This window comes from Fundulus heteroclitus, chromosome 14, assembly GCF_011125445.2.
Source record: "Fundulus heteroclitus isolate FHET01 chromosome 14, MU-UCD_Fhet_4.1, whole genome shotgun sequence".
NCBI classification, from domain to species: domain Eukaryota; kingdom Metazoa; phylum Chordata; class Actinopteri; order Cyprinodontiformes; family Fundulidae; genus Fundulus; species Fundulus heteroclitus.
The window spans coordinates 14,414,051-14,436,690 of NC_046374.1; the positions used below are offsets into that span (position 1 = coordinate 14,414,051).

At 42.4% G+C, this 22,640-nt stretch overlaps 2 protein-coding genes across 3 annotated transcripts; one reads left to right on the top strand and one right to left on the bottom strand.

Moving 5' to 3' along the window:
* Nucleotides 1–375: 375 nt before the first annotated feature.
* nelfa (negative elongation factor complex member A) lies at nucleotides 376–8,145 on the bottom strand. Of its 2 annotated transcripts, none has more exons than XM_012853963.3 (11): nucleotides 7,913–8,145; nucleotides 5,470–5,641; nucleotides 5,052–5,213; nucleotides 4,822–4,911; nucleotides 4,596–4,723; nucleotides 3,768–3,840; nucleotides 3,590–3,678; nucleotides 3,380–3,488; nucleotides 2,960–3,288; nucleotides 2,768–2,867; nucleotides 376–1,303 (listed from the first exon to the last, which is right to left on the bottom strand). In XM_012853963.3, the coding sequence occupies exons 1-11, from the start codon at nucleotides 8,120–8,122 to the stop codon at nucleotides 1,119–1,121; spliced, it is 1,647 nt and encodes a 548-aa protein (XP_012709417.1). In that variant the 5' UTR covers nucleotides 8,123–8,145; the 3' UTR covers nucleotides 376–1,118. The 2 variants fall into 2 exon arrangements, with proteins under 2 accessions (XP_012709417.1, XP_036002233.1); XM_036146340.1 differs by lacking the exon at nucleotides 7,913–8,145 and adding an exon at nucleotides 7,344–7,629.
* A 2,970-nt stretch (nucleotides 8,146–11,115) lies between these two features.
* c14h4orf48 (chromosome 14 C4orf48 homolog) lies at nucleotides 11,116–16,497 on the top strand. Its single transcript, XM_021311372.2, has 4 exons — nucleotides 11,116–11,228; nucleotides 11,436–11,570; nucleotides 12,032–12,120; nucleotides 15,516–16,497. Exons 2-4 carry the CDS (start codon nucleotides 11,456–11,458, stop codon nucleotides 15,588–15,590), a joined length of 279 nt encoding a protein of 92 aa, XP_021167047.2. The 5' UTR covers nucleotides 11,116–11,228; nucleotides 11,436–11,455; the 3' UTR covers nucleotides 15,591–16,497.
* Nucleotides 16,498–22,640: the final 6,143 nt, after the last annotated feature.

Consider the following 22,640-nt stretch of genomic DNA (forward strand, 5'->3'; position numbering starts at 1 on the left):
TATTTGTCCTTCCTGTCTGGCTGACGTTCTCTAAATCTATCAGACCGAGGACTTCTCTTGTTCACAGCCATCTGCAGGCGACCAGAGATTATTCATTTTTGATCTTGACTATTGACTAAGGCCAATTTTTTGACATCATTGCTTTCCTGATTTTGGATGGAGGCTTGGACTCACTGCGATGCTGAACAATTAAACCCATAATAAGATTTCAGACATTTTCTTTAGGAGAAAAGGCTTTCGTACTGGAGGCCTTCTCTTTAGTCTGAACATGGACATCTGGACTTCATCGCCCTAAACTGACTGCAGGTGTGAACGCCGCTGTTCACCTGTATGCAGCCAGGTTATTAAAGCTTTTCATTTATATTTTTCCGGGGGTTTTTTTTGTTTAACTGTACAGGAAAAACGTCTTGTGTGGAAAAAGCTTTGAAATGATTGATCTACGTCCCAAAAACCCGGCATTTTAACGCGTCTGAGAGCCACGGTGCTGCTCAGCGACTCTGGTCAGAGCAACATGAGGCAAACCAAATGTTACAACTTTGTTGATTTGAGGCGTAGTCAACGATGAAAGATGCTCTCGTTGGGAGTCTGTTGTCACTTTATTTTCCTCCCTTCGCTTGGAAAAAGGCTGAAAACTAATGAACATCAACCAGACGGCTCCAGACACAACGAAACCGTATTGAGAAGCATGTTTCTTTCTTTTTATATATATATGTCAACCCTAATGGTGACGATCTCTTCATTTAGTGAAAAACATTGTTCCATCAGGAAGGATAGAAGCTGAAAAATGATTTGTATACAGAACCCAGACAGCTTCTGGCGGAAAGCTCCCTGCCATAACGGAGCCGGCCATTGGCTCCTTCACCGCCCTCCTCAAACAGCCTCGTCCAATAGCTGGAGCAGACTTAAAAACGGACAATAAAAGGGCAAGAGGGGGAAGAAGAAGAAAAAAGAAAAAAAAAGGAAGCTCTCCATTTTGGCCGTGCGGTGAAAGGGAGGATCTTTCTCTCCTTGACAACCTGTTAAGAGTTCGATTTGGCCCAAACGTGTACGTAACAAACATGTTTCTGACGTGTGAATGTCAAGTTTAGGGTGCGGCTTCTGAGCCCGTTAGGTCCCCTTCAGGAAGTGTTGGTGATGGGTTTGTATTTCTTGAGCCGGGTCCACTGTCCCGTTGAATAGTTCATTTCGAAGACCGTGTCGACCAGCATGGTCGTGCTGCCGGTGCCGTCGGCTTTGGGCAGCACCTCGGTGTGCTCGCTCAGCTTGATCTGGATGATGTCCCCCTGTTCTGGACACGGGTTCTCTGCGTAGGCACACCGGGAGAAAAATCTGGTTACGTTCAGAACGTGCAGGAGCTCAGCAAAGCAATTCTAACTCTGCAGGTGGCTGTGGTGAAGCAGCAATCAGTGACATAAAGCCGCTGTAGGTACCAGATTGACTAGGGCCCTGCGCCTTCTGATGATGTCACTATACATGATTGGTTTAATGTTTGCACAATTACGCAAAACATTCTGATTGGTCCGGACAGCTTACTAAAGTAATTATAGCGGGATTGTAGGTTTTATTAGAGAGTGGGGTTGCGGTTTGTAAACGGACAATTTTACGAAGTAATTCTCCATGGTCCCTGCGCCTCCTGATGACATCACAATATGGCAACACCATTCAAACAAACTACATTGAGCCCGCTGTCCGCATTTGTAATGAATCAATTTTATTTAGTTAATTTAGAGGTTTCTTTTTTCTCAAAAGCTTCAGGCTTAAAGGTGAACATAGAAAAATGTATAATAATCAACCCACTTTACTTGATAAAAATTAGGTAAAATATTTAGGTATAATGATTAGCAAGGACCACACCGGAAATTATGGAACAAATATTCAAGCCATTTTACAAAAATAAAAAAAAAATAAAAAAATAAAAAAAATAAAATAAAAAAATAAATAAAAAAAATCAACAAATATTTGACAGTTGGCTCAATTTTTGGAGGAATATTGTTAACAAAAACGGAACGGAAAGCCAGATTAATTTATCCAGCATATATCTTAAATATACCAAATACTACAATAAAAAAAGTAATCAAATTCATCACAATTTCATCTGGAATAATAAAAAACATGTGATCAGAAAGAACGACATGGTAATATCAGTAGCAAAAGGAGGAATAAACTTTATTGATTTTAAAGTGATGAATACCGTGATTAAATTAAAATGGCTGCTGACTTTTGTTAAAAATTAAAAGAGTTTATGGTTTAGTTTCCCTTCACAACTTTAAAAAAAAAAATTGGAAGGAAATTTCTCTTAAGATGTAACTTTGATCCGGCAAAATTACCGATTAAATTGTCAGACTACCACAGAAGCATTCCAGAAAGATGTTAAAAGTTTTCATGCCTCGATTAAGTTACTGGAAAATAGCTGTAAATTAACAAAATAAAATTGATTTGTAACAAATGGAGACCGCGGTGTAGTTTGTTTGAGTGGATTTGCCATATAATGACGTCATCGGGGAAGTGAGCCGAGCCGATCTGACCACCCGAGTCAATCTGGTACCTACACCGGCTCTATCAGCTTCCATTTCCATTCATCCACTTCGTTAAAACCCAACAACACACTGAGGTCTGAGCTTGTAATGTGACAAAAGGTCTTAAAGACTTTTCATGGGGAGGTGAAGATTAGCATTTTTTTTGGGCGTTAGCAGGAATCACCTTGAAGGAAACTGAGTGAAAACGGGGTTTCCTCAGAACCACACAGCTGCCACTACTTCCTTCTTACCTCTGGATCCGGCCATGAAACCCAGAATGAGCGCCTTCTCCGGCCTGGTGACCTTATTGGCGGTCTTGAACATCTCCTGCGCAGCGTACATCTGGTCTCTCTGAGGAGCGGAAACGGCAAATAATAGAGTGAGGGCCATGCTTCACCGGGTTCTCGTTCCCACGCTAAAGCTCAGGGGGTTTTCCACCCTACCGTGAGTGAGAGGTTCTTTTTGGGCTGGGGTTGTGCTGGCGTTGGTGCCGGCGTGGGCGTGGGGGTCTGGGGGGTGCTGGGAGGCTGGGTGGGGGTCTCCGGTTGGCTCGCCGTGGCAGCGGCGGGGGGCCCGTTGTTGGCGGGCGTGGAGGTCGGCGTGCTGGGGGAGGTGGGGGTGGCGGGGTTAGCGGTGGAGCTGGCGTTGTACATGGGCGTCCTCTGCTTGTACTGGTTGGGTAAGGTGGAGCCGGCGCCGGCGGCCGCCGCGGGGGACTCCTCTGGCTGGCGAGCTGCCTGCAGCGTGTCCCGTCCAGAACCGCCTGCGTTGGCTGTGGAGGAGATGGCAGAAGAAGGTTTTCTCTACAGGGCGCCCCAGCAGGGCCGTAACGGGGGGGAGCGGGGATGAGAGGTTTCACCCACCTGGCTGTGCCTCGGAGCTGGGAATGTAAGAGGAGGAGGGAACCATGCTGGGCGTGGCTGGTAGGTAGCTGGTGGAAGGCAGGGGGTTCTCGTTTAGCGCCCCGAGTTTCTGAAAGCCAAGATATAAAAAAAGGTTTAAAGAGGTGAATCCACAGGACTAAAACCTGAGAGGGAGCGACGTGGTGGGAACCGGAGCCGTGTGAGGATTACCTGTGCAGAGACGAGGCCAGCAGCATAATCTGGTGTGGTGTTCTCCACCACAGACTCTTCTTTGGGTGCTTTTTCTCCGGGCTCTGGTTCTATATCAGCAAGATAAATCATCCAATCGTCAACATATTAAGAAATGTCCCCTGGACTTTAATCCGCTTCAACTCGTGGAGACACTCACCACCCACTGTCTTTCTTCTCCTCTTAGACTCTCTTCCACCGCCAACCATGTCCAACTCTGAAATATCTAAAAGCTAAAAAATAAAAAAAACACAAAAGCTCATGAAAAAAAAAAAAAAAAAAGTGAAACCAACCGGTAAGCAGCAAAAAGTTTTTTTTTTGTTATTTTAAGCTGTTTAATGTTTGAATGTCGCTTCATTTCCACAAACCGTTTCAAACTGCAGACTGAAACACAAAAACTCTTTTTTTGTGCCTCCAACCTTAAAATTTACGTTTCTCCATTAGATTAGAAAGTTCTTCTTTGAAAAAAAACAAAAAACAACTTTTGAATGCTTCCTTTTAATTGCTCATTTTTATCTTTTTCGTCATTTGTAAATCCAGTCAGTAGGTTTTAATAGTTTTGAATTTTTAACTCGTGTGCTGGTGTGATCTAGCCAGCCTTATAGTTTAAGGAACCTCCTGGGTGAGTTGTCCATGTGCTCCTCAGACACGTTACAGGTGTAACGCTTTCAGAACTGATATTAAGGTCATTTCTTTGCTCAGACCAAGGTGTGGCTGGCAAAATTGGATCAGCTTTTTAAAAAAGTTTGGTTAAATCACTGTTAATTTATAGTTTAACGAGAGAGGCGTTTACTCTTTTAAATAGGCCCTGGTTGGGTTGGACAGAAAAAAAAAACAAAAAACAAAACAAAAAAAAAAAAAAACAGCATTTTGGATTTACTCCTTTCATCTTTATCTGATATTAAAATTAGTCTGTGGATCTGAACAATTTACGTGTGAGGGGGGGAAAGGGTGTAAAAGATGAGGCAGAACATCAGGGATTACGAACCTTGACCCCTCTCTCCTTCCGTAGCGGGGTGCGCGGGGGAGCGATGGGCGTGCGGTTACTGGGGGGGCTGAACAAACTGGGGGCTGTGGGGCTGCGAAACGGCGCCTTGGGAATCCCTTTGAGAGGAGCTGTGACGCAGACATGAGAGCAGACATTAACGGGGAGAATTAAAGCGTTTTAACGAGAACGGAGATGTTCTGGACTGACTAAAGAGGAGAAGTCTCACTCGTAGTGTCGATCTTTTTGACCAGTCCTCTCCCTTTGGCGTGAAAAGGCACTCCGGCGGTCTTCTTGAGCTGCTGGGCTGTTTCTGTCGCTGCAGTAGAAGCAACATAACGTCAAATTTGCCCAGAGATGTTTAACAGAGAATGTAAACACCCCACGAGCAAAACCATGTTCTCTTCAAGTAGATTTGAAATTTGGTGCTTCGCCGTCTGGATTTCCAGACTGCCTTACATTTCTGAAGCAGCTCCGCTCTCAGCGTGGCACTCTTGGGCTTCCTCTTGAGCTGGAAATGTTTGACGGGGGGTGTGATGGGTCCCACCAGAGTGGTCAGCGCGCTCTTGTTCAGGTACTGGCACTCCAGAGGAAGCATGGCCGACGCCTCGCACTCGCCCACTAATGAGAGAGGAAGGAAACGAACATCAGGGAGCAGCGTGTGCATTTTTACTGCTGATTCTAAGCGTGGGAATCTATAAATATATCATTCCCGATCTTTATTAGGAAGCATACGTAAGATAGAAACGTATGAAGCAGTAATGCCTAAATAAGTACCATTTCAATGAGGTGGACAGTACATTTCAGTAGATTAATGTGACTAAAACTGCTCAAACAGGATCTGCGCGTCACATGAGAGGAATCAGGAATCCCGAACCTTTCTCCCGGAGTTCACCAAGAATATCCTGCACGTTGGGATTCTGCTCCTCCAAGTCCAGGTTGAGGGATCCGGTCTCTGGGAAGGACTTGAGGATGTCTGCAACCATCAGCACCCAGGGCTCTGAATCCACCGTAGCCAGCTGGATTATCTCAGAGAGGGCCTCTTTCATCTGCCAGGAGAAAAGAGGAGAGGAGAGGAGAGGAGAGTCAGAGAAGCCAACGAGGCGGAGAGCTCTTGTTCGCCATCGTCTAGTTATGGCTTAGCGCTCCGTTCCAAGCCGCTTTGGTGGGATGCTGATCGCCTATGCAGATCCTGTACGACGCTATATTCTGACAGGAACGAAACCACAACAATGCCTCACCGTACCTTCAGTTTTGGCAATTTTAGAAGAATCTCAATTTCACGTTTGAATACATAAACGAGCCGCAGTTGTCTAAAAATAAAAAAAAAGCGAAGAAGAATCTTCCAGGGGGGGCATAAGGAAGAACGAACTTTTTTGTTTGAGTCGTTCACATAAAGAATAAACAGCGATGTTGACAGACATCAAAGATGCTAGAAAAAAAAATAATCAGGAGTGGTTTCTGGAGCTTAGTTAATGTAGATTTATTATTTCTTTTAACTATTATTTTTGCTTTGCTACAGAACTGGGAACAATACTTGCATCTCTTTATATTATTCCTCCAAGAAACTAAACTTCAAGCAAATCTTGATCAATTTTGCTGCTTTTTCCACTCATTTCCAGTGCAGTAGCAGACCATGATTCTCTTCTTTTTGTCTTATGAAATTATCTTTTATGAGACATAAAAACACTCCAGCTACAGGCAGGAGCCAGGATTGGGTCTTTTTCACAAAGTATCTATTTTACTGGTGATCTGTGGACACTTTGTTACCAGCAGCTTCTCACAAAGCTGTTTGAATCAATTAAAAATAATAATGTTAATCAAAATGACTTTAACACCAGCAGGGTGATTTCAAAGTACTATCTGATTAAACTTTATACAGAAGCAGATGATAGAATGAAGGACGACGCGTCTCTCAGGTCCTTTGTCAGGTCTGAGCCTAAATGAGATTTTAAGACGGGACATGGCGCCAGAGCACAAATACACTTGGATGGGTTAGAACGAAGAAACAGCAACCATTTAAAAAAAAAAAAAAGGTTACGAAAAAACAAAATAAAATAAACAGTTGAGCTTTAAAATTTAGCAATATTACATTCAGTTTGGAGCATGATGGTTTTATGATGGCGACCTTTTAAAGCCCCTGCTGTTTTATCACACGCCGTTAACTCTAACCCGTTAACATCACATTGACAGATAATAAATGGAAATATTTACCTCCATTTCAAAATTTTTAAATGAGCTGAAATAGGATTTTTTTTAGTACTGACCTATACATACAATCTAGTGCAAAAGCAGTATAATTGAAAAATCAATTCTGTTTTAGCGTAAATAACATAAATTCTGTCATTTATATTACAACTACCATTTATACATTTAATTCGTTTGTATATTAATATTGCTTTTATTTACTGAAAAGGTATATAAAATATCCAAAAATATTTTTAGCATTACTTTAACATTATGACTTATTTATGTACATTTATTTTCACAATATTGTATTATTCTTTATTGAAAAAAATGTAAAACTGCAAATCATATTATTTTAGCCGGAACAATCTAAATCATTTACTACTTTTTAAATATCCTCACTGTTATTAAAACCCATTTTACTGTTATTAATATTTTATTATTAGAAGTATTATTTTTATTTCATCTTTATAAACTTTTCTTTTGGTGATTTTACTTTAGTAGCCTTCGGTATTGTCGCTTGTTGGCGTTAAAAACAGCTGCAGGCCCAGCCACAGTCGGCACCTTGGCGCGGGCCAGTGAAGCCCGTAGATGTGGAAGCGGGTCCGGCTTCGGACCGGGAGGTTCTGCGCGTCCGGCTGAACGCGGCACAGCGCGCAGCTGAAAGCTGATATGTCGGCCCGGGACTTGGTACCGCCCTCCCCAGCAGCAGCCGGGGATCCTGCGTCTGCCGCCCTCGTCCGCCACAATGTCTGCAGGAAGCCGCCAGGCTAACGCTGCCCGCGCAGGCTGCAGCTTCCCCGCAGAGAAAGGCAGACCTCCTGCCCAGCCGACGCGGTGGCGGAGCCGCCCGCCGCTCCGGTTACTTTAACGTCGCGGCAACCAGCGGCGGAAGCGTCGCTGTTTATGGCAGAAAGCAGCGGCGCGCGGCTGCGTCCACAGCTAGCTCCACCTGTTAGCCGCGCTGCTAGCTTTAGCTCTCCGTCACAAAGCCATCCTGCCCGGCGTGCTTTGATTGAGTGCGGCCCAGAGCTCCCCTCCTGGATCTACGCCAGCGTCCCCCCCCCCGCGTCCCCGGCTCGCCGCCGCCGCCGCCGCCGGGCTCCTACATCAGCTAAAGCTCCGCCACCCACCTCGTCTACCGTCCGCCTGGGAAGATGCAGCATCCCGAGCAGCAGCTTCAGCTTCACCGGCGGCGACAGGCTCGAAAAACACAACCGTATGTTGTCGATTACGGACACGGTGAGGAGGGAGGCGATGCTCGGAGGCGTCCACAGCTCGTCCGTGGATCCCAGTTTGTTGTGAAGCCACAGGCCGGTGTCGCTGTCCTTCATCGACGCCATCTTGGAAAAAGAAGAGTTTTGAGTTCGGGCATTTTAACAGGCTACCTAAGAAAAACAGCAGTCAGGACCCCGCCCATACCCGTCCGCGCGACGCATATAAACATTGAACTGTATGAAAAGCGCTGGGGGGGGGGAAAAGCTGGAGTTTGTCCCTTCAGTGAGAAGTTTTGTCTGTTTTTTGTATTTGCTGTTTTTTCTTTGTGTTTTTAAAATGTTTTCTCAGACCATGGACGTTTATATCCGTGTTTTGAATTCTGTATTTGCATAACTGTAGTTGAACAAAGTATTGCACTAAAGGGGGCGAAATACATTTGCACACTGTACATTGAAGGTATTTTTAATAAATAAAGATTACATTTATGCACAAGTTTGAGTTGTTGTTTTATAACAAAATATCAGTGGCATACATAATTTTTTGTACTTTCATTTCACTTCCAGAAAGGTTAAATGGTTGTAAATACTTTTGCATGGCATGGTAGACTCAGAGTTCAGGCGTTTTCTGTGTTGATAGATTGCACTCACAAGAGTGATTGATTACTTACATGATGTGTTTCAAGAGAATATATGCACCCAATAGCAGATTTCCCATTCATTCATGAGGTCATGTCATCAGCTAACAAAAATACAGCCACAAATAAAATTAATTGTAGTGGGGGGGAAATAAATAAAGGCTGAATTTTATCTTTCAGTAGTGTCCCTCTTGTAATTTACATGCTTTACCGACCTTCCTAAATCACCCACAACCCTACGAATCTTAGCTTTAAAATGTAATAACCGATTCAAATTCATTTTTACTTCAAACACATGTAGTTTAATTAGAAGAAATTACTTCCAAGCAAGCCCTGGGCTTTATGAAACCTATAAAAAACTACCTAACATAGATTATTCTCCTTTCATGCCGTAACCTTCAAGAGCTTTTTGGGAAAGTTAGTTTTAGTGTGGTCTTGAATATAAGGGCACATCCTCTAAAGCCTGGGTCACCAGGAAGCTTCCAAGGACGACATGGCGTCCATGAGCCTGCTCTAAAAAAAATATTTCAATCCACCAGTGAGCTGCATCTGAAATTTGATTGTATTCCATTGCACTTCATTTTTTAACAACACTTGCATTTATATAGATTTAGTTTCCCAACAATCAAGAACCTTCAATAAACGGTTCAGAATCAGCTTTATCCACTCAAGTTTCTATGCAAAAAAGGATTTGATTTCTGTTTCACTTTGCTCTCAAGAAAGACATTTTGAATATATGAGGGGAAATTACACTCTTTATTTATTTTAAAAGTTTGTATATATATATATATATATATATATATATATATATATATATATATATATATATATATATATTCATACATACAGTATTTTTACAAAACAGAAAGACATGGTTGAAGAAGAATCCATTGAATCAATCCAGATACTCGGACTGTTCTTAAGGCTGACAGCCTGGGCAAAGAAGCTGTCTCTCTGGTGGCTGGTTTTTGTAAATAACACTGACCTGAAGTTTGTGTCCTGGATGTGTGGGTCTGCAGGGATGGTAGCTGCCCCTTTCCTGATCCTAGACATGTACATGTCCTGGACAGAGTGAAGGTCAACCCTGATCCTTTCTGCAGACCTAATTCTCTGTTTTAGTTTTGAACCTGTCCCGTTTTGTGGACGAGCCAACCCACAGGGTTATGGACAAACGCAGGATAGACTGAATGATGCCAATGTAGAAGACAAGGAGCTCCTGTGGAAGGATGTACAGTAGGTTGGTTCTGCTGGGCCTAATTCTGAACAGTGTCTATACATGAGGAGTATCTCAGGTCCTGAGAAAGGGTGGTTCCCAGGAACTGGAAGAGATCCACAGCAGGTGGTCAGGGGAGAAACTGTGATTGGCTAACTGAGGCGCAGTCGTTTACAAAGAGAAGAGGAGTGAGGGGGGGGGGGGGTGGACATACCTCTGGGGGGTGCCGGTCCTGATATTTTTGAGGAGGAACAGATGCTGCACAGCCTCACCTGCTGCTGCCAGTCAGTCAAGCAGCTGGTGACCCACTGACATGTGGAGGTCTGCACTGTGAGCTGAGTGAGCTTCTGGTGAAGGATGTCCGGGTTGATGGTGTTGAAGGATGAGGAAAAGTCCACAAACAGGACCCTGGTGTACGGGGGCGAGGTGGTGCAGGATGAAATGGAGTCCCAAACTGACTGCAACATCTGCCAACCCGTTTGCCCGGTAAGATGCAAGGACTCCAGTTCTGGGACTTTCTTTAGATGCCAGCAGCAGTCGCTCCAAGGATTTCATGAACACAGACGACTGGGTGACAGACCTGTGGTCCTTTGGTGTTTTTCTGGCGACCGGGATGTTGGTGGAGTGTTATCAACAGGTTTTATGATAAAACCTTTATTACATTTCCTCCATTAAGGTTACCTGAAAGTTAGCTTTAACACCGGCCCTCTGGGCAACAGCAGGAAACACTCTCTGAAGGTTCCCTGGAGGTAATATTCAGCCTTAAAAACAGAATCCATGGAGAACCCTTTGAATATGTAAAATAGTTACTGTTAAATTATTATACTGTAATTATTATTACTATTATTTTTTTTCTGTTGAACATATTCAAATACACAATCTACAAACGCAAACCTTCAGAAATGGTTCCCTGTAAGTTTGTTTGTACAAACACAATGAGTGGCTTTAAAAATCCACAACTACTTTTAAAAACCGTATTTAACTTTTTATAGTTAGATGTGTGTGTGTGTGGGGGGGTACTTTTGGATGCTATTTTCAGTGTAGAAATCAACAGTACAATGTCAACAAAACTAAAACTCTCTCTATGGCTGCCTCGATAATATTAAAATCTATCAAATGTTTAAAGACACGACGTCACTACATTTTATCATTCAATCTTCCCTTTTCTCTTGCTACACTTCATCCCTCCCTCTTTTTTATTTTTACAACAGGGCTTTATTTTGAATTCTTCCACCGGAATTTGTGACTGCGGTCTACAAAGGCAGGTTGGAGGTATCCTTTGCGCATGCGCACTTGGTTGATCTATATAAATCATTGCTCGGTGGGCATTTTAACGCTGATCTGGTGCAAAAATAATAAAAAAAACATCCTCGGATCATTGAAGGTAATTAAACATACCGATCGTAGAGCAACCTGTGATTATTCTGTATAGATTGTATTTCTAAACATAGTGTTTTGCGAACTGAACATATAAATTTGAGCAACAAAGACGGTAATATTTTAATTTGCTGACGGCCTTTTATTTCGCTCTCTAGTTTTTCTCTAAGATGATTTTTTTTCCCCCACTCGCTCCTTTTTCTCTGTTTAACAGGGGCCGACAGGACCAGTACCATGGCATTCAGTGGATCCTATATGCAGGTAGCGGTGGTTCTGTTGGCGGTCCAGCTCGTCTGTGTCGGTGCCGCCGAGGCGGACCAGGAGACGGGGACCGTGATCCCAGCCGAAAGTAGGTGGATTCAAAAATAAAACCCGAAATGCTGACAGAGGTGGAGAAACGTCTGCTGCTGGGATGTCTTTCATCCACGCAGGGAGCACACAGTGGGAATTATAGGTCATAATAAGAATAATTTATCTATTAAAGGTTTTAAAAAAATATGAAAAAAAGTAAAAAATGTTACACTACTGGTTATAGCCCTATATGAAGGTAGAAAATCCACACTGCATTCAAAACGAATGCTGAATACTTTCAATAATAACTAACCAATGTGTTTTAATACAGTTTTAAATTGCGTCTGTTTCCCGTTTGATTAGCAGTCTGCGTCGGCTTCTAGCTGGGAATATCTATCATCACTCAGTTTTCTATGTGTTACCTGTTCTAGATAAGCTTGCTCTATGTTAACAAATTGAACCAAAAAGAGTCCAAGAAGGCTAAACTTGTTTTATTTGTGACCACCTTCTGTTTTCCAGGTCGTCCGTGCGTTGACTGCCATGCCTTCGAGTTCATGCAGAGGGCGCTGCAAGATCTGAAGAAGACGGCTTTTAACCTTGATGCCAGGGTCAGGGAAATTTTAAGAGAACATTGGGGCTTGTCATTGTTTTGATGCATGCCATGAGACATCATCATCCTGCCTCCCAAACCACCCACCCACACTTGACTGAACTGAAGCACTTTGCAATGAAAAGGTGCTTTTCAGTGTAAAGATTCCTTCGGCTTTAGATCACCAAACTTCTTTTGATATCAGATACATTTAACCTAAGTGAAAACAGAACAGTTTTTAAAATTAAAGGGAAAACAAAGCTATCCAAACCACCCTGGCGCCATGTGAAAAATCAGTTGCACCTAGACGTTTCTGAGAAGCTGAATCGCTGCTCCACGTTTCTCCGTTTGTGAATAGTGGTTCTCTGGAGTCCTGAAGCCTCAGAAATATATTTGTAACCCTTTCCAGACTGATGGACACCAGCAAACCTGTTTGACATCTGCTCCTGAATAGCTTTAAATCGGTTAATGACGCGCTGCTTTATGAGATCCTTCAGCCTACTTCATGTTGCCACAAAGGTTCTATTTAAGTGATTTCTGTTGATTAGGCCTATAAAATTGAACCTACAATGTGGTCTATCCACTGAGCTATATAATACACTGGAGTGCTGATTTTGCCGAAAAACTGAAGTCACTGGCCGCCATCTTGCTACTCCCTACTCTCACAGAATCTCACAGGATTTGGTTGCAACAACAAGTAGTTTTCTGGCTGTGTGAAAAAGTTTCATAGGTAATTTTACAGTCAGTGGATGTACTAACACTATCAACTATTAGGAAATTATGTGCTGAAATATTTTACATGTTATTTATATTGAATATACAAATATGTATATATAAGTATGTGTAAATATGTATATATGTATACATATATGTAAATATATGTTTTTGTATATTGTTATTTATATATTTATAAATGTTCTATATATATTTAAATTAATAAAATGCAAAATATTTCAGCACATGACTTTCTCAGTACTTGATAGTTTTAGTACATAACATAAAAGTATATGGCATTTGACATTTTAAAAGTTTTAAGCCCCCCCTGAACATGAAAAAATCCTCGTTATTCGATGCTGTAGCGCACATATTCCCTAGTTGCTGGGGGGAAATAGGGAGTACCAATATGGCGGCTGGTGGTTTTAAAGCGACTTGTTCTAACAGCTGGCTATTAGCACTCCAGTGTATAATATAGCTCAGTGGGTCTATCACAGTTATATGATGATATTCCCATAAAATGCCGGCTTTGTTGGAATAGCCGTATTCCCTTAACAAATGAAATCATTTGAAATTTGCAGTTAATATTTGTTCATGTTATATTTGTCAGATTTCAAAATTGTTTGATCTGAATTATCTAATTTTGAAAAAAGGAAAGAGAAAAAAACAAAAACAAAATCAGAAGCAAGTGGGAAGGGGGGAAATATGTTTTCCCATGACTGGAAGGCTGTTGGTGTGTGCGTGTATGTCTGTATGTTACCTACACGAGAGAGTTCATTGACCTGTTCAGGTTGTGCCCAGTCTATTGCCTCAGGGAGTCGGGTACAGGAATTATACTACAGGCACAACGAGAGACAACTGTCTCTATCCAGCTAGTAGCTGGAGCTTTAGTACAAATAAATCCTCATTCTTTCTTTTTGAAAAGTTCAACTGCAAGCAACTCACTGCAAAAAAGGGAACTAAATGTAAGTAAAATTTTGTTGAAATAAGTGTATTTGTTCTTGATATGAGCAGGCAAGTTTAAATGATGTTTGCACTTAAAATAGGAACGACTCATCTCCATCTTATTTCAAGTGCAGTATAACTAATTATCCTATTTTAGGGGTCAAATACTGATTCCACTGACAGATCATCTTATTTACCTGCTAAAATTAAGGACAAATACACTAATTTCAAGAAATGTTTACTTACTTTAAGTTCCCTTTTTGCAGTGTCTTGGGATCTTGGACATTATTCCTGACTTTTCAGTGACTTATTTTAACCACTCTTCTTTCCTGGGTGGATTAAAAATGCAACAAACAAGGATTTTTAAAAACAAAAATAGGATACTAAAGTTTGAATTTATTGTAAATGTATTTTTTCCCCAGACATTTCTTTCCATTAAATGCCCATCATCATTATAAATTTGGGTGCTCTCTGATTAAAGAAGAGATAGTTGGTACCAGTAATAAAACTAGTTGTTTACATGGACTTTTTACAGGCCTCGAAGGCCACACTAGATGTGGAAACTAGTGGCAGAGATGCTAAAGCTCACTGTGGTTGATAGGCAGAACGTGGTGAGGGAAAAGCCAGAGAACAGTTAGAAAACGTACATCAATGGCAACCATTACTGTCATCGCGATATTCAGCAATAATACAGCTATTGCATGTTTTCCTAATATCTTTTGGCTCTATAGTCAAAACAAATTTTTGGCTAAATGACCTTTTGCTATTTGGCCCTTAATCACATTTTTTGGCTTCTGCCATAATTCTAGCTGGACAGCTGACTGTTCCTCCTGACACAATTAGTACAGATTTAATTAAGGAGGTTTTCAGGCAAACACTCGTCTTTTTTGGCATAATTCATAGAGTCTTTAAGTCAGTCTGTTTTATTCATCCCCAAACCAGTTCCGGAGTGTTTTTTTGGGATCGTTGTCCTGCTTGAACACCCAGTTTCATCTCTCTAGCTGTTGATTACAGATGAAGTAGCCCTTCTTCACTGTTCCCCTCAGCTTTTAAAAAGGCATCAGTACCATTTGAGGCGATCCGCTCCACAGCATGATACTGTCACCACCAGGCTTGATAGTTTTTACATTGTTCTGAGCTTTAAAACCACATTCACTCGTCTAAACATCCTTATTGGCCCTCTGGCTAAAGCAGCTCAATCTTTGTCTTGTTTGGCCATAAAACTTTCCTCCAGAAGATATTTGGCTTCTCCCTTGATGTTGGCGGCAATTTGAATGTAAAGCAGAGGCGTCTGTCTAGATCAGCACCCTCTCAGTCCTTGTTAATGTAAAACTGGCCCCACTGTGGGCAGCGGCGCAGATGTTCTTGCTTCCTCCAGCCTTGGTGGCTCTTGAGTTCATTTCTCTTCATCTTATGGTGACAGATCCCAGAAACCATGGGCTTTCTCTGCCGCCAGTTTAGTGTAATCAATCTGAGCTTGCATGTATATTTTTGCACCTGTGCAGATTAACAATCACTTCATCCTGAGAAACTAACAGGTCAAGTGCATTATTCAGATTTCCAAATCAGCATGAAAATGAATCCGTATGACTGCATGAAATCTTCTGACCAGAACCGTGGTTTTGGATGTACAGAAACCACTGTAAATAAACTCACATGACATCTCATAGATTTTGTCTAGGGGTAAATTGAATAGCTGACATCTATGACTCCACCGTTGTTTCTTCAAAAGCTTCCTTTTGCTTGACTTTGCAGACAGAGACTTTGGTTCTGCGGGCTGAGAGGAGGGCTCTGTGCGACTGTATGCTTACCACCACCACGCTGCGCTGAGCCCCACCTGCCCAGACACCCCGACTACAACCCATCTCAAGCCTCTACACATGTACAGAAGACTCCACCCCTGGACTTCTCCAGACAACCGGCACTTTATTTGATTTGTTTCCACACCGTCGCATTTGATTGCAGCTCTGATTTGAACCACAGGGGGCGTCATTGTTTTCGCCTTTATTTAAGACTTTGACATCGCCTCTGTTTGTGAATCACACATCTCTGACTCCTCTCCATCGTCCTCTCCCGTCCTCATCCTTGAAGCATAAACACGTTTATTTCCCCCCGACTTTCTAGTAACTGACTGTAAAACGTAGACACGGTAGGATGCATCTGTATACGATTGTGTTGTATGAGGTTACTGTTTACACACTTCCAACTGTAGCATCAGAGTTTATTTACCTGCTCGTAATAATAGCGGTGTGACATAGTAATTTAAGATCATAGGGAGAATCTGACTGTAATTTAAATAATTTTAATTAGTTGACTCGGAGCCTGTGGGAGCGGTGGGGTAACTCCATAATTAACCGTGGAGATGTTTTGTTTTTGTGACGATACCTTTAGGAAGACCACCTGTAGGTCTTGGTTTAGCACAACACTGTAGCATGAATTTCTAGCACTTTTCATTTTACGGGGTAATAAGGACGGTGCGTACAAGCGATGCGAACGCACCGGAGTGCGTCTGTGGACCTCTGCCTGATTCACAAGCGTCTGCAGGAAGAGCGACAAAGCCGATGGGATGAACAGCGGCATCAGCAGGGAGGCATGGAAGGGGTGGAGAGAAGTGCAGCAGGGAGCAGAAAATCGTCTTACTGTTGCTCTTTCATCAACGACGTACTTTGCAATTTACAAAAGGCTCCATTTACAGTCTTAATGTTGTACCTATGAATAAAAACACCAAACAACCGTCTTTTCCTTCATCGTCTTCCTTGTGGTGTGGGTTTGACCCATAATAAAGAAAGAAAATATGCATTTGAGACGATTTTAATGGATAAACTCAACATGTTCTTTTGCTGTCACTGGATAAAAAAATGCCATGGTCCAATAAATGCTTAAAACAAACAAAGAAAAACTAATTATATATTTAAAGAAGCCAATAACTTTTAGACATTCATTAAGTTTTTCTTGCATTTAACATCACCATTTACACAGGTGCATCTAAATAAATTAGAACACTGAAAAATTTATTTATCTCACAAATTCAATTAAAAAAAGTGAAACTCATACAGCATAATTACAGAAACTGTGATATAGTTCTATTAACGTTGATAATTAAGGCAAACAGCCAGGACCTCAAAGGTTTGTTCATCAGAAAACTTGAATATTACCTTTTCCCAATAAAAAAGATTTGTGAAGCAGAAAGGTGATCTTTCCCTGGCGCAGTCATCCAGGAGAGTAAGCCACAAAAGGTCATCAGTAGCAAAGGCGGCTGCTCACAGAGCGCTGCCTCCAAGCACATCCATGGAAAGTTGAGTGGAAGGAAAAAGGTGCACAAGCAATATGGAGAGCTGCTGCTTTGAGAGGACTGTGAAGCAAAGCCTGGTCAAGAGTTTTGGGGGAGATTCACGGGGCATAGACGGCAGCTGGAGTCAGACCTCCCCCATGGCTGCATGTTTAGGGCTGTATTTTTCAGCATCTAACATATTTTCCTTTGCTGTGGATCTGTTTGTAGCTCCCTTCATCTTCCATTAACTCTGAGCAGCTCCCCCATCCCTGCTAAAGAAAGACAGCCCCCCCGCATCACCATGCATAACAGTGGAGATGGTGTATTCAGGGACATGTGTTATTTTTCCTCTAGACAACATTCAGCAGGAGGTAAGTGCACATCAGGGTCAAGATGGCTGAATGCATATGTATGTCACACTTCAGATTTCTATTGTTAAAAAGAGATTATAAAGCTGTGTGTGCCTTTCCTTCAGCCTCACAGTTACAAAGTACCTGCCGTTGGTTCGATCTAAAAACCCAGTTCATTTACATTGAAGTTTGTGATCATTACAAGAAAAATAAGTTAATTGGTTTTGGGTTCTTGTGCAAAACCAAATTACAGTCAGATTCTCCCTATGATCTTAAAGTCAGCTGAGGGATTTCTTCTGCTATCCTCTCAAACAAAAAAGATGTTTGAGAGCAAGAGACTGAGTCATGACATCTCTCTCATTCTGGGATTATTTGCCCTGTGAGGCAGCTTTTTAATGCCGTTTCTGCTACCTCATCTCTTTCTGCACACATACAAACATCTTTTTATGTAATTCACAATAGTGATCACCACCAGGAGGAGGAAGGAAAACATAAAACAGATTCCATTACTTCAGTGAGGGTGTTATCTGCACCAGCAGGAGGAGCCCCAAGTAAAGGCAGGCTGGCAGCTGATGTCGCAACACTGCACCACTCTCTGCTTCCTGGTGTGCGGAAGCTGGCTCTAAAAGCAATCAGGGGAAAGACAGATACCAGCGGAGAAAAGCAGAGGAACCCTGCTGGCCAGTGAAGAGCCTGCGGTTACCTGGCAGGATTCTCAATCCGGACGCAGCACCGAGCACTCAAAGAAGGCGAGTCCCTCCTTTGTTGCTGCACCACACTGAGATCAGCTGCCCTGCCGAGGCAGCCTCAACCTGCCGGGGCTCAAACTGGGAGAACCTGACGGAGGTTTACGCTCAATAACTCTCACTTCTCCAATTTCTCTCAAACCAACTTTTCTTTCATCTCGTCCTGCAGGATCTGACTGCATCGACAACCAGCTGTTGGAAGGTCTCCAGAGACAGCAGAAGAGCCAGATCCTCAATACTTCCAGTCCCTTTAATCCATCCTTTATCTCAGCTCGGCACTGCTTCCACCGAACTTCAGAAGCTACCACTCATTGTTCTGATGTAAAGCTTCTCCAAGTATATCAGAGGGAAACCCAGCCAGGGGTACTCAGCAGTGAAAATAATCGTCTAAACTTAGAAAACTGCTCTGTGACTAAATTATCGAACGCACAGAGATTATCTTTATGGGCTTTATGGGGACAATTATGCATAATTGCCAAGAAGTTAATAAGTTAAAAGCTCGGATTAATCAACTATCTAAATAACACCAAGCTGCTGTTTCTGATATTGAGAATATCAGAAAAATAGAGACCTGACTCTGAGATGTCAGGTCACTCAAACACGAGTGGGCAGCCCGCTGTGTTGTGCACGCCGTAAGTGATGTAAGAAATGATGACTGGCTGGTGATGGTGAACGGCATCACTGAACTGTAAAACAAATTACCCTGAGGGGACAATAAAGATTACTTGCCCTTGAACATGTTTTCTTTAAAACATAGTTTGAGATTGTTTGAACATTTATTCTTTTCATGAAAACACCCACACCTATAAGGATGTTTATGCTTTTTGGGGACCGAGATAAACTTAGATTGAGACAAATGTTGAAACTTACAGAGAACCACGGTTTCCTAAAAAAAGAGAAGGTAAATAATGTAATCTTGTCATATTCCACAGTAGAAGAAGCTCACCAGGGGCAATGTTGACAAGGACTGCCACTGGTAACAGCAATCCAAGCAAATTTCATTTTGAAGTAACCTTGTATTCAAACAGTTTTGATCTGAATCATTTCTAATCAGGAATCCTTTTTTTTGTCCCAGCAAACCTGGATATTGCATCTTCAGTCATTTGATTCCCACAGCCTAGGACTTTTAAAGAACCAAACTAGTTCAGGCCACAAACTCCACTGATGTTGATCGGCTGCAGCTGATCCTCCATCATCTTTCTCTGTCCCTTCTTGTTTCCTGGTCTGAATGCTCTCCTCTTTGTCTTTATTTTACGGTTTATTCGTGATTTGTTGTTGGATAAACACCATTACAGTCGTGGATGGACCAGTGCTCTCCAAACTAATAAAGCCCACGATGCAACACCCGTCAAAGTCCTCCTGATGAACAGCACACAGCTCTTCCCTCCCTGTGGTGCTAAAGCGGTGCCTCAGAGCTCCTCCAGTCTCCTCAGACCATCTACTCACAGTGTGTGTGTGTGTGTGTGTGTGTGTGTGTCACAGCCGGTTCTCTGTGTACAAAGGCTCTGTACACAGGCCAGAGGTGACCCAGGTCATGATCTAAGCATTTTACTGTCTCTGGGGCAGCAGGAAACATAACTGAAGGTGGGGAGAGTGGAGGACAGGGAGACATGATCAGATTATAGATAATATGGCCTCATGCTAGCAGCTGACCGTCCTTACAGCAGAGTGTGTCTCCGATAGATACATTCCCAGATTAACACCATCTATGATTCACAAACACAGCCAGGCCCCCACTCCTCTCTTCTTACAAATCTCCTTCATGACCCCCTCTGGGTTTAATAAAACAATGGTACATATAATATATGCAGACTTTGTTTGTTGCTTTTGTACTAAAGATGCAACTCTTGCATGCATGTATTCAGCAATCTTCTGGTAATATTAATGTACAGCTGAAGGCAGATGGAGGAAAATGGTGCATATCAATAAAAGCAGAGTCTGATCAAGGGTAATACAAAATCCAAATGTATATATAATCAAGAGCAGAACACCAAGCTAGAGGTAGTGAGCATGACCCGTGTATGGAGAGGCCTTAGTCCTCACCCGGGTTTGATTTCGCCATGAGGTCTTTACCGTATGTCTTCCCAGCTCTCTCAAACCACCTTTCCTGTCAGCCTACTTTGATATAACGAGCCACAAGCTATTATACCAATTACATGTTGTATTTCTGGATTGGAAAATCAAACCATTGAGATTTCAAATTCACTAGAATAAATACAGCCTCTTTTAATTATTCATATTGAATATTCCTATCTCAAATATTCTTGTGGCAAGACATGATGGCAATCTACCGGAAAATCCTTCCACCATTGCAGGGTCACAGGCGGGACGCTGCCTATTTTCAGAGGACAGGGGGCAGGAGGCATGATACACCCTGAACAGGCTAGTTGTCCAATAAAGGCCAGACCCCTTTGCACTCACAAAGGCTGTATGAGACTTTGTAAACCTCTATTTAATCTAAAATGGATATTTTTGGATAGTAGCAGGGAAAACCACTTCATACACGTGGAGAAAATGCGGGGGGTGGGGGGGCATTTCTGCTGCAGGGGAGCAGATATAAAATGTGGGCCACTGGGCAGCCCAATACCTGAACAGCTGTAGCACCATAAAACAACTTTCACAACTTTGTTTGGTTCCTTCATCAGCTTCCCAACATCAACTCATATTACCAACATCATTATTCAGTCCGTTTGGCTTCACGCTGGAGCAAACACATCTGCTCTGCTAATTCATATACATTTTGGTGTCCATCTATCCACTGATTGTTTTCCGCTAATCTGAGATACTGAGTTAACTGAGGTAACAGGTGGAGGGGAGAGGCCCAGACATCCCTGAACCGGCAAAACCCCACGGCTCATTATTGGGGATTCCAAGGTGTTTCCAGGCCAGGAGGGAAATGTAGTCCCTCCGGTGAGTTCTGGTTCTGACCCAGGGTCTCTCCCATGTAGAATGTGCTCAGGGGACATCCTGACTACTTTCCATGCGGAGAAGCGGCACTACTCTCATCCTACCTCAAGCTGCCATATTGTCGAAGCTCATCTCTTGGCAAAAAGGGAACTAAAAGTGAGTAAAGTTTTCTTGAAATGAGTGTAAATTTCCTTGATTTGAGCAGGTAAATAAGTCTATTTGCCAATGGAAAGAGCATTTTTACCCCTAAAACAAGATAATTAGATAGCCAGCGCTTGTAATAATTTAATGGAGATGAATTTTGCGATTGGCAATGGTCTTATTTACCTGCTCAAATCAAGGAAAAATACACTAATTTCAACAAATGTTTACTTACTTTAAGTTCCCTTTTTGCAGTGTGGGGGGCTTGATCCATTTATCATGCTGGTCAGAAGCTAGACAGGCCCGAAAATCTTTTGGCTCAGACCAATCTCCTCCATCCTACCAACACTCCTGAACAAGATGCCACCAAACTCGCTGTCATTCTGAAAGCAGTCAGCTGAGAAACGTAAACATTAGCAAAGCTCACAGCTCAGTTTGACCTTGAACAAATCCTTAAGGCTTTAGTTTTTCTGTTTTTATTACTTAAAATATGCATCCGATGTTTCTAAGTGATATACATCAACCAAAGCATCTATTTAATCAGCAGCACCTCAACTTCATCTTCTGACCCGCATCTAACAGCGGCAGAGACCCAAACACAGCCTCTGCCAAGATCCCCGGGGTTTGATTACCTAGTATTAGGCTCCAGGGGATCCTGCAGTTTTGTTTGTGTTTTCTCACATTAGTATTGTTTATTATCTGTAGATTCTTCCTCCTGCCGTTAGTTTTCTGTTCATTATGATTTAGTGGCGTATTCTTGTTTCTGTTAGATCCTTATTTTCCTGTCTGTCTTTAAATTAGCTAGTGGGTTTAATAGCCACATCTGTTCATTCACTATGGTTCTGTTTTCCTCCTGTCCACGTAATTTTAAAAGTATATTTGGGAGATCAATACTCATTTTCAGTGCTCTGAATAATTGGCAGGGCAGTTTTTGGCAGAATTAATTCAAAAAGTGACATTAATATCAAATAAAAAAAACTAAGATTTAGTGAAATAAAATGCATATTTATAATTCTGTAAAAGAGGATTTGCTTAAATCAGAACACTCAGGGCAGAGATTTACTGCTGAGGTGAATTGCACAACTGCAGTTATGAAATTAACTGTAAAGTTTAATGAGATATTTTACAATTTACTTTGAGGTGTTTACAACCGTCCCACCCTTGCACACTCATCTTTCATCTCGTGTTGCTACATTACTGGAAGCACATAAAGGCACCACTCCAACGAGGCAAAGCAGAGTGACGCAGTGCGCATGCTCAGAGCATCCTGCAGCCGGCCTGATCCACCGTGGATGATGTGCCGATCTAATATGAAAATCTTCTACGGTGTTCTTTTTGGATGAGAAAATGTGCAGGCTGGGTCGACTATACGAGGATTTCTGCCTGCACCCTCTCTCCCCCTCTTCCTCCTGCTTCTGCTCACTGAGGAGGAGGAGGAGGAGGAGAAGGAGGCGGAGGAAAAGAT

Coding starts and splice junctions, on each gene's coding strand:
- c14h4orf48 (XM_021311372.2), top strand. CDS start 11,456: ATGGCATTCAGTGGATCCTATATGCAGGTAGCGGTGGTTCTGTTGGCG. Junction 11,571..12,031: donor GACCGTGATCCCAGCCGAAA/GTAGGTGGATTC, acceptor TCTGTTTTCCAG/GTCGTCCGTGCGTTGACTGC. Junction 12,121..15,515: donor CTTTTAACCTTGATGCCAGG/GTCAGGGAAATT, acceptor TTGACTTTGCAG/ACAGAGACTTTGGTTCTGCG.
- nelfa (XM_012853963.3), bottom strand. CDS start 8,122: ATGGCGTCGATGAAGGACAGCGACACCGGCCTGTGGCTTCACAACAAA. Junction 3,679..3,767: donor GAGAAGAAAGACAGTGGGTG/GTGAGTGTCTCC, acceptor TTGCTGATATAG/AACCAGAGCCCGGAGAAAAA. Junction 1,304..2,767: donor TTTCATGGCCGGATCCAGAG/GTAAGAAGGAAG, acceptor GTGCCTACGCAG/AGAACCCGTGTCCAGAACAG.